At 40.5% G+C, this 11,346-nt stretch overlaps 1 protein-coding gene across 4 annotated transcripts in view; it reads left to right on the top strand.

Annotated features, from left to right (window-relative positions):
• Positions 1-350: 350 nt before the first annotated feature.
• The window catches only part of smoc2 (SPARC related modular calcium binding 2), a 36,786-nt gene continuing 25,790 nt past the window's right edge, over positions 351-11,346 (top strand). For 2 of the 4 annotated variants that reach the window (XM_082153421.1, XM_082153420.1), the window contains exon 1: positions 354-676. In XM_082153421.1, coding sequence (XP_082009547.1) covers positions 605-676 — 72 coding nt within the window. In that variant the 5' untranslated portion in view covers positions 354-604. Of the gene's footprint in view, positions 677-11,346 lie in introns of all 4 variants that reach the window. The other 2 variants (XM_082153418.1, XM_082153419.1) reach the window with 2 other exon arrangements.

Genomic DNA, 11,346 nt, shown 5'->3' with positions numbered 1-11,346 from the left:
TGCTTACAGTGTACCTAAGAAACTACTGGGTAATATAAGGTAACTATACATGGGTTAGATAGGTTTAGGGGTAGGTTCGGGTTAGTACCTAGTTATTACCCAGTTATTGCAATTACTATAAGTACATAGTATGTGCATGGGGAACAGGACTGTAAAATAAAGTTATATATATATATATATATATATATATATATAAACCAGTACAGCTTATTACTTCTTCCCAAACAGAGAGTGATTTACATGTGTTGTTGAGAAGACAGAACCCCCTACCAGCATCTGTTAGAGATTCCACCCAAACTCACCTCCCGACTACAGCACGGGCATCCGATAAACACACACACACAGAGCGAGTGAAAGAGAAAGAGAGAGAGTCACAGACAGCACAGGCACTTGAGCCGAGGAGAGCGTCAAGACAGTCCAAACCGAGCGCTTCACTTCATTACGCACTGAGAAAACACACAGAGCACAACCCGCAGCAGCACTATACAGAACACACTGCAAGAGCGGTGAAGGCACGGGATTTAAGGAATTAAGCTTCACTTTGGAGACTCGATCGTGTCTGAACCGAGTTTTGTGGATTTGGTGCGTCTGGAGAGCTGTGAGGATGCGCGTCTCGGTCCTGCTGCTGCTCTGCGCTCTTTACGCAGGAGACGCGCACAAACTGTCCGCGCTCACGGTGGGTCACCACACTTTATAATCTCTCACATTCACATAGTTTATTGTACAACTATGAATAGCCTGTATATGAAAATATGTTTTATAAGATTTCTGACTGTTTTAATGGTCTTTGACTGTTTACATGTGTTGTGTTGTCATCATATTAGTAATAGAACTGAAAATAGACCTTAAAAATATTAGTAGTAGTATTATCAGTATAATACTAATAATATGAGGCTAATTTTCTTTTTACACTTTAAATGTATACACTGTAAAATGTTTTATCCAGTAGCCTTTATGTGGCACAATCAAAATTAACTGTATTTTTTTTATTATTATTTTTTAAAGACAAATATAATTTATCCCAGCAAAAGATTGTCTTATCAGGTAGAAATAATTCCTGATTGTAAATGCAGATTTTAACTTGTGGTAGTTTTAACAGTGTGGTAAAATATAGTAGTACTAATTTTATCATCAGATCCAGAATTAATCTTTATTGGTCAAGTATGTTTAGTGTTTGTTTTCTAAATAAGCCTGTTTGAAATGGGTTTATTTTAGATTTCGCACAATGGGTTTGGGTTTATACTCAGAGCATCTTTGTGCTTGTTTTGTAAAGCGAGAAGCTCGGATACTAGAGTAAGGTGAGGTGGGTAATCATGGGAATCCTATTAAGGCTCAAGAGTAGTGATGTTTGTGCATTCACAATTCAGGAGGGTAACCAGAGATCCACAAGCTTTCTTTCAAACAATCGCACACACACACACACACACACACACACACACACACACACACACACACACACACACACACACACACACACACACACACACACACACACACACACACACACACACACACACACACACACACACACACACACACACACACACACACACACAAACACACACACTATAGCTCCTTACCCTAACCATACACTCTAAAAAAAGCTGGGTCAAATATGGTCAAACCCAAACATTGGGTTAAAAATTTAATTAAAAATGTAACCCAACGGCTGGGTTTGTCCATATTTGACCCAAAGTTGGGTTGAAACAACCCAGCATTTTTTAAGTGTCTAACCCACCCCTAAACCTACCCTTAACCTAATTATAACCTTATCCCTAAAACTAAGTCTTGGCCCTCAAACAGGCCTTTAGAGGGGTCTCAGAAAGAAATGTCCTCACTTTACTGTCTTTGTCCTCACTCCGATGGTCTAAAACTCAAACCGGTCCTCACAAAGTACAAGTACACAAACACACACACACATATATGAGAGCTACAGGTGCACACCCACCTCATGCTTTCCCTTATACTGTATGTGGCAGGCGCTTGGTTTTGCCCACGAAGTGCTGGGAACAGAGATATTCTCCCTCCCTGCGGCCGCTGGCCTCTACATGGACGTCTGCCTGTGTACACAAGGTTAGGGCTGCTGATTGCGGGAAGCCGCTCCCCATTAACTGAGTGAGAGAGTGAGTGTAGCTTGTCCCAGTGGGATATGACCGCTAGAGAGAGAGCGATGCACAGGCACATTTGTCCGTCCAGAGCCTGGACACAGAGCAGCTTTGACAGACTTCGAAGCCCAAGCATTTCTGTCCAACCAACCCGGCCCTGCCCTGCCGAATGCCACAGAGGCTTTGCACTTTCAATAGTGAGACAGGAAACGGCCCACTTTCTAATCCATAAATGTTGTTAAATGGTCAATATTTGTGTACCTGTCAGGAGTTGCAACAAATGTAGTATATAATATAGTGTGCTTTGCAGCTGTTTGGTACCATTTCCATTTGTGGTCACATATTTTGTTCTTTACCAAATGCACTGAAAATAATATGCAAAGCTAAATGCACATGTGAGAATCAGATGAACAGTGCAACAACAACAACAAAAAAATAGAACAATGTTATTTTAGTATCATTGAGATACTAACATAGTTTTGATTATAATTTTGAATTGGTTTTTATTTTCATACATAACATTGTCATTTTAATTTTGGTTAAAGTTTTAGTAATTTGTTGTTTTGTCATTTTATTATGTTTTTATTACTTTTTATTTCAGTTTTTGTTTGAGTTATTTTAGTACATCAACTTAAACTAAATGAAAAAAAAATGTTTTTCATATTTTATTTCAGTCATAACATTTATTTTATTTTATGTAAGGACATTTATTTTATGGTTTTAGTTTTAGTTAACTAAAATAACCCTGATATGGAATCCCAGGAGTGTTATTTTCTCACTGTGTTGAAACTGATCAACGCTCTGCTGTGATTTCACGCAGTCCGGTCCCTTCTGGGCCACGAGCCGCTGAGTTTTGGCCTGGCGTAGTATTCCTGGTGCTGATGGAGGCTGTTAGCACCACAGCCAGAGATACAGTTGCTGTCAATGTTTCTCTGCTGGCATCTGCTGTTGCTCGGCCTTCTGGGATGGCAGCTATGTGGCACAGGCATGAATCAGGGCCTGTGATGACGAGGTCTCCTGGGCACCTGCTGCAGTTCGTGCCGGAAAAGGAAGATATGCTGTTATTTGAGAGAGAGAGAGAGAGAGAGAGTAAACAGGGGGATTTAATTCACGCAAGCTTATAGGTACGAACCTCTCGCTCCAGAGCAGCAGGGCTCCGTTCAAATAAACTAGCCGTCCTGAGGTGTCAGATTCACCTGTACTAGTTCATCATTAGACACAGTCTAGTCGCTAGAGTTGCCATCTTGATCCCATTAGAAAGGCTGCATCCTGAAGCAGAACAAAATTGGTTATAATAATAATAATAATAATAATAAAATTCATTACATTTATATAGTGCTTTTGTAGGCACTCAAAGCGCTTTACCTAGAAGGGGGAATCTCCTCAACCACCACCAATGTGCAGCATCCACCTGGATGATGCGACGGCAGCCATATTGCGCCAGAACGCCCACCACACACCAGCTTACTGGTGGAGAGGAGACGAAGCCGAAGCCTGCTTAGCTTCAGTGGGAAACCAGTCTTGGGCAACAGGGTGATACGGCTGCTGCTTTTTTAGAAGACAATAAAACATTTTTTGCAGTCTGCTGTGTATTGTCAAAAGCATTGTGATGTATAAAGTGGCTTTCAAACCAAGCAGTTTTCTGTCGAGTAACGTAACAAATTCGCTTGACCAACTTTAAACCCAATGCGAAATCTGCATGAGGAAATATTTCGTTCTTGCGCGACATTCCATCGTGTGGATTCCTATTGAAATTTGCCGAACAACGATAAGTGTGAGCGCACCTTGAATCAATCCATGAAGGGGATTATGGGAAGGAATGCACAGTTGTCAGGCTCAGAGTGCTGTGATTTACAAAGGAACACTCTGGTCGACATCTCTTCGCTCATTATTTACAGGTCGAGTAGGGATGCCTCTTCATCTAAACCTTAACAAATGTCTGTGGGTAGTTAACCTGGAGGTCAGAGGTCATCCTATCTCACTCCTCTTACTCAGCTTGGCAGAGTGGAATGTGGGAGGCAGAGCAGTGCAGCGCAAACCCTCATCTACTTTCTCATACACACACACACGCACGCACACACACGCACACACACACGCACGCACGCACGCACGCACGCACGCACGCACGCACACACACACACACACACACACACACACACACGTTTGCTATAAGCAGACTGATCTCAGAGCAGTGAGCTGCTGCATTATGTTGTCTTCTAAGTCTCTGATGTCCCCAGAGTGTGTATGTGAAGTTTTAGCTCAAAATACCCCACAGATTTTTTTTGTAGCATGTTAAAATTGTCACTTTCTGAGGGTGAGCAAAAACGAGCTGTTTTTGTGTGTGTGTCCCTTTAAATGCAAATGAGCTGCTGCTCCTGGCAAAGAGGGCGGAGCTTCAAGAGCTCTTGCATGCATTAGCAGTTCCGATTACCTCACACAGACATGCACTGAAAATATCAAAAACTTTTAGTCTTTTATGTTCAAACCGGAGTCAGACAAAGATGGAGAGACTCAAGAAGAAGTGACAACATGTAGAATGCAACAGGACATTTCTGAATGGTTAGTTGACGAATTTATGTCGCTGATGTGGAGTTCTTCTAGTCGTTGACTAGCATAGCTTTCATGATAATCTATTAACCGCGTTCGCGGGGTTTATGCAAATTTTAGGTTTATGTACATTTTAGGGTTAGTGATGTCACTAACCCGTGAAGAAGCTCATTGTAGTCCCCACCAGTCGTTTGTTGTAGTCCTAAAAAGCGATTTCTGTAAAAGAAAATGTCTCCCTTTGCTTTGAGCTTTGAGCGTTGTAACTTTGCAGATGTTGTAACTCAATCAGCAACATTACACACTAACTAAAGTTAAAAAAGTTAAATCATAATCAACCACCCCTTTAAAGAGGCTGTAATTGAAGGATGGGCATTATATAAAATAATACACACATAATACTCGTTTCATATGCAAATAAGCTGTTTAAATCGTTTTAAAAGGACAAGCACAAGTTTAGTTGTAAGGATCAGAGAGACAGGGTGGAAAATGGTCATAAAAAGGTTTTGGTGAAACCGAAATTTTACTAACATCAAAAAACATAGCTAACATAATGTAGTAATGTAGAATCTATTTTAGTGAACCAGAGTTTAATAAACACATTATCACCCTGTTTGCACCAGTGAAGCTGTTCTACTTGAATATCAGATGCACATTTGCATAGGAGAAGACTCATAGCTCAGCTGTGCCAAATACCTTTGAAAATCATTAGGAACAGTTCTGTTTTCTGCACCAGTTCCACATATAGCACTAGCAGCACATTTTCCACATTTGCTTTCTTGGGTATGACACGTTTTTTTCATGAGGCGAATTTTGAGCTACTTCAAGCAATACTGTGCACTAAAAGGGAAAATTGACACAAAAGGGAAAATTCTGTCATCATTTGCTCACCCTCATGTCGTTTCAAACCTGCATGACTTTCTTTCTTCTGCCGAACATAAAAGAAAACGTATTGTGTTACAAGAAAATATTTTGAGATTCGTCTTTTTTGTCCATACAATAGAAGTCAATGGTGACCAAAACTGTTAAAAATATCTAATTTTATGTTCCGAAGAAAAAAAAGAAAGTCATACAGGTTTAGAACATGAGGGTGAGTAAATGATGGCAGAATTTGTAAACATTTTGGGTGTATTGTCCCTTTAACAGACAGAAAAAGCCATTAAAATCTAATGTTTGGTGGTTTCAGACGGAATAAAAGACGGCCATTGTTTGTCGTTCCTCCGTGATTTTCCATTTTTAAACCGCTTAAGCTGGTCTTCCCTTCCACACCTCCCTTCTGAAATCCATGTATATCAGTCACTTCATAACAGAGGCTGTTCAAATGGTGGCCGTTATTCATACGCAAAACTATGCACCTGCACGAGAAGAAAAAACATCTTTTTTCTCTCTCATCCTTCACATGACTAGCAGCAGGCTTTCCCTTTTCTTGCCGATTTTTCACAGCAATTAAAGGCTTTTCTCTTTGATTGAGTTAATAGCCTGGATCTAGGCTGTCACTTTCTTCCATTTCCACTATGCTGGAGACTAACGATGCCTAGCCAATCCCAGGAAGCCCCCGTCGGGACCCTTTCACACGTCTGCGGGCTCTCTCTCGCTCTCTGCCTGGCCCCCATTGACCCTTTGCGGCCAAGGTGTGAGGGGCCTCTCTGGGTCTGTGGTCGGGAGGCCCACCCCCCCTATCCTTTCTGGGGCCCCTCGACCCCCATGTGGCCCTCTGTGGGGCACAATGCACTCTCTGCTGGAGGTTGGCCCCTGGATCACTGCTTTCAATCCCACAATGCCTCACTGCCAAAAGGGGGTAATAGGATTTGAGGTTTGTGTGCTGGTGGGTCTTCTGAAAAATATGTCATTTTTCTCTCTCCTCATTTCTTTTGGTTCCTCCAGCTTAGCTTTTCATCTATATTGATTTATTCTTTGGGAGGGAATGATAAAAACAAAAGATAAAGAAAAAATAAAGGGGCGGGGCTTCTGTGGAGCATTAGAAGAGCGATTCGGGGAAAACAGACCATGGATCGTTTTGTCTGCACTTCTTTGCAGTATAGAAGATTATTCACATAAACATTTATCCGCTCACACATCCGTTGTGGTAAACGGAAGCTAAAGCATGTTCGCTTGATGTGCGAGAACCAATGAGGTTCATTCTTGTGTTATGCAGCACGTTTGAGCTTCAGCAAGAACCAATGAGGTTCATTCTCGTGTTACGCAGCACGTTTGAGCTTCAGCAAGAACCAATGAGGTTCATTCTCGTGTTACGCCGCACGTTTGAGCTTCAGCAAGAACCAATGAGGTTCATTCTCGTGTCACGCAGCACGTTTGAGCTTCAGCAAGAACCAATGAGGTTCATTCTCGTGTTACGGAGCACGTTTGAGCTTCAGCAAGAACCAATGAGGTTCATTCTCGTGTTACGCAGCACGTTTGAGCTTCAGCAAGAACCAATGAGTTTCATTCTCGTGTCACGCAGCACGTTTGAGCTTCAGCAAGAACCAATGAGGTTCATTCTCGTGTTACGCAGCACGTTTGAGCTTCAGCAAGAACCAATGAGGTTCATTCTCGTGCTACGCAGCACGTTTGAGCTTCAGCAAGAACCAATGAGTTTCATTCTCGTGTCACACAGCACGTTTGAGCTTCAGCAAGAACCAATGAGGTTCATTCTCGTGTCACACAGCACGTTTGAGCTTCAGCAAGAACCAATGAGGTTCATTCTCGTGTCATGCAGCACGTTTGAGCTTCAGCAAGAACCAATGAGGTTCATTCTCGTGTCACACAGCACGTTTGAGCTTCAGCAAGAACCAATGAGGTTCATTCTCGTGTCACACAGCACGTTTGAGCTTCAGCAAGAACCAATGAGGTTCATTCTCATGTCACGCAGCACGTTTGAGCTTCAGCAAGAACCAATGAGGTTCATTCTCGTGTTACGCAGCACGTTTGAGCTTCAGCAAGAACCAATGAGGTTCATTCTCGTGTCACACAGCACGTTTGAGCTTCAGCAAGAACCAATGAGGTTCATTCTCATGTCACGCAGCACGTTTGAGCTTCAGCAAGAACCAATGAGGTTCATTCTCGTGTCATGCAGCACGTTTGAGCTTCAGCAAGAACCAATGAGGTTCATTCTCGTGTCATGCAGCACGTTTGAGCTTCAGCAAGAACCAATGAGGTTCATTCTCGTGTCACACAGCACGTTTGAGCTTCAGCAAGAACCAATGAGGTTCATTCTCATGTCACGCAGCACGTTTGAGCTTCAGCAAGAACCAATGAGGTTCATTCTCGTGTCATGCAGCACGTTTGAGCTTCAGCAAGAACCAATGAGGTTCATTCTCGTGTCATGCAGCACGTTTGAGCTTCTGAACATGCTTGATTCTCGCGCATCAAGCATGTTCAGTTGAGCTTCTTTTTATGTACGCTGATAAATGTTTAAATGTGAATAAAAGTCTAAATTGAATCTGTTCATCATATAAAGTGATCGTGTCTCTCTAGAAAATGTTGACTAATCCGCTCAGTTCATATGGATTAGTGCTGGCTTTTCGATCTGGCTATAAAAAGACTTCATTATGGTCTTTCTGCCATTTATCAGCCTTCCCTCAGAAATATTATATGCATCACTGCTTTAACTCCTAATAATTAGCGCCAATTAGAACCAAAAAGTCCTTCTACAACCTGAAACCTTTTTAAGTTTCACAAAGGATTAGTTCTAGTCAAGTTCTTCAGAAATACTGGCTCTCGAAAGTACCTAGAAACCAATAAACTGATTTGAAGAACTTTTTTATCTTCCAAAGAGCCTTATAGCAAACTTAATCAAGTTAGACACTGACAAAAATCTTTTCTTTGCTGAACCACTGAGGAACCTTTATCTCACTCATTACTTAGTGATGCTGGCTAAACCAAACATTTCTATAGCTCATACTTAGGGTTAGTGTTGAACAAACCGCTTGCACTAAATATGAAACTTCAGAGCATAAGTTGCCATGCACGTTTGACCAAAATACTTGAATGCAAAATAGGCATGTAAAACTGAGCAATGCTTTTTCTAGGAGATTGTAATTATAATTTTTAAAACAGTGAAATTATAAAATGATCTTTTGACCTTGGCCTGTATGCAACATCTAGCAACCACATAGCAACACACAACAAATCTACTTCAGGAAAACCTGTTTGAAAACATGAGTACATAATATATTAATACATATCGTCTAAATGGTAACACTTTACAAAAAGGTTAATTAGTTAAAATTAATGTATTAACTAACATGAACTAACCATGAGAAAAACATTTGTTACAGTATTTTTTAATCTTTGTTAATGTTAGTTAAAAATAGAGCTGTTCATGTTAGTTCACAGTGCATGAACCAATGTTAACAAATACAACCTTTGATTTTAATAGCGAATTAGTAAATGTTGAAATGAATATCAACTAAGATTTAAAAAAAAATATTGTTCATTCTTAGTTCATGTTAACTAAGGTACCTAACTAATGTTAACTAATGAACCTTATTGTAAAGTGTATAACTAATACTGAAATAACACTGCTAGTGGCACAGTCTCTGATGTTTGTTCAGGAAGAGTCCCGAATGTGATCCTGTCACTGTTCTCATCAGAGGTCTGTTTGGACTGGTTCTGGTGGTCCTCTGGTGTCTCTGGGACCAGCTGTTGATGCTGTATACAGACAGAGGTCGTGGGTGGTTTCAGATTCCCCCGGAGATGTTCAATGGACGTGTCTCGGTTTGGCTCCGGCTGAATCGATTGGTGATTATTTGGCCGTGTCTGGGTTTGTGGGGTCTCGTTTGGGTCGATCTCAACTGTTGAATCGCTAAATGTGTCTTGGCCGTGATGAGGTCTTGGTGGTGGCCGTGTTGGTTTTGTCCATGTCTCGGACGCCAGCTGTGACCGAATTGAACCGCGTTGGCTGAAATTGCTTGGCCTGGGTGTGAGGATTGTGAACTCTGTCTTGGCCGCGATCGCGAGATGACCATCGTGGCCGATTGTGTTTGGCTCGGCTCTCCGGGCAGAATCTGTTTCCTGACATCTCTGTCGGGACTCCTGCGAGCTCACTGACAGCAGCGCTGAGAATGACGGAGCGGAAGGGGCACAGGGTCACAGCTGCAGAGACCAGAGGGAGATAAAGAAAGCGCATGTGTGTGAGAGAGACACAAAGAAAACGCAAGAGAGCGAACAGGGTGAGAACAGAGAGAGAAAGACTGTGTGTTTGTCAAAGATAAAGACGCAGAGAGAGAGAGGGGAAGAAAGAGATTTTGTGGTGGGACTGAGAGTTTCGAGGGGGGTCTGGGTCAGTGTTAGCCGTGATCTCAGACAGCGTGAGTCTGTCAGTCACAAACCGGCACACACAGACCCCAAACAACAAACTCCAGACATGAGACCCTCTTATTCACGACTTAATGTTCATTCATTCATAAATATTCTGAATTAAGGGTAAAAAGCAGCCTGTTGTGGCAGAGCAGAGGATGAAGAAGAGGACTGTTGTCCTTTTGAAACGCATTTTCTGTCACACATAGAGACAGGATGTACTGCAGCCAATCAAAACAAAATTGAAATCGCGAAAGGCCAAGTGCAATAATTAAACCTAGAAAGGGCTGTGATTTAATTAGTTAAATAAATCGTCTATATGCATGTTACAAAAATAACTGTGTGGGCTGAGAGATGAACTAAAAAAAGTGGATTTCACTTTTAGTCTATTTTGAAGGTCAAGCACAAAGGAGGAAATAAAATAAAATAAAATTTAACAGAATAAAATAAAAATAAAAATAATTATAGTGAAAACAAAATATAAACTTTAGCTGTGTGTGGACTGAGAGCTGGAAAAAACAAGATTTTACTTTCAGTCCACTTTGAAGGTCAGGTAAAATGTGAATGCAAAATTGGGCCCTTTTTCATTAAGTTTTCATTTGCCAATAAAAAATAAATAAAATAATTAATAAAATGAAATAAAATGAAATAAAATGAAATAAAATGAAATTAAATGAAATTAAATGAAATTAAATGAAATTAAATGAAATAAAATGAAATAAAATGAAATAATGAAATTAAATAAAATTAAATTAAATAAAAGCAACAAATAAAAACAACTGTGGATTGAGAGCTGAATACAATGTGAATGCGAAATTGGTTCCTTTTTCATTCAGTTTGTTTTTGAAATAATAATGATTAAAAAAACAATCAGTTAATTTACATTTTAGTTGTAAAAAACATTGTGGTATATCTAAAACAAAGCAAAACAAAACAAAACAAAACAAAACATGGCAATTCATAAACAATTCATAAAATATAAGCTCAAATGATCTGATCTGCTATCCACATTGATTCTACATATCTATATTATGTTGTTATTGTAGACATTTTCTGAGAAACATCTGAGACAAATTGGTCATACCTTAACAAAACATCACCAAGATCTTAATTTAGTCTCCTAAGCTATGAAAGAGAAACCTCTGAGCAATACCACTTTCCTCTAGAACACACATACAAACAAGGGCATTCAGAAGAGAAGGATTTAATAACCAATAACTCATTAGCAAAACTAAGTAAAAAAGGTCAGTTTAGTGTCTGTACTCTCAAAACACCTATTCCGATAAGCCTGAACCAGCTTCTTTGCCTCACATTCATCACACACACACACACACACACACACACACACACACACACACACACACACACACACACACACACACACACACACACACACACA

Source organism: Leuciscus leuciscus, assembly GCF_965113295.1.
Source record: "Leuciscus leuciscus genome assembly, chromosome: 22".
Lineage (NCBI taxonomy): Eukaryota > Metazoa > Chordata > Actinopteri > Cypriniformes > Leuciscidae > Leuciscus > Leuciscus leuciscus.
This window is presented reverse-complemented; position numbering and strand designations above follow the sequence as displayed.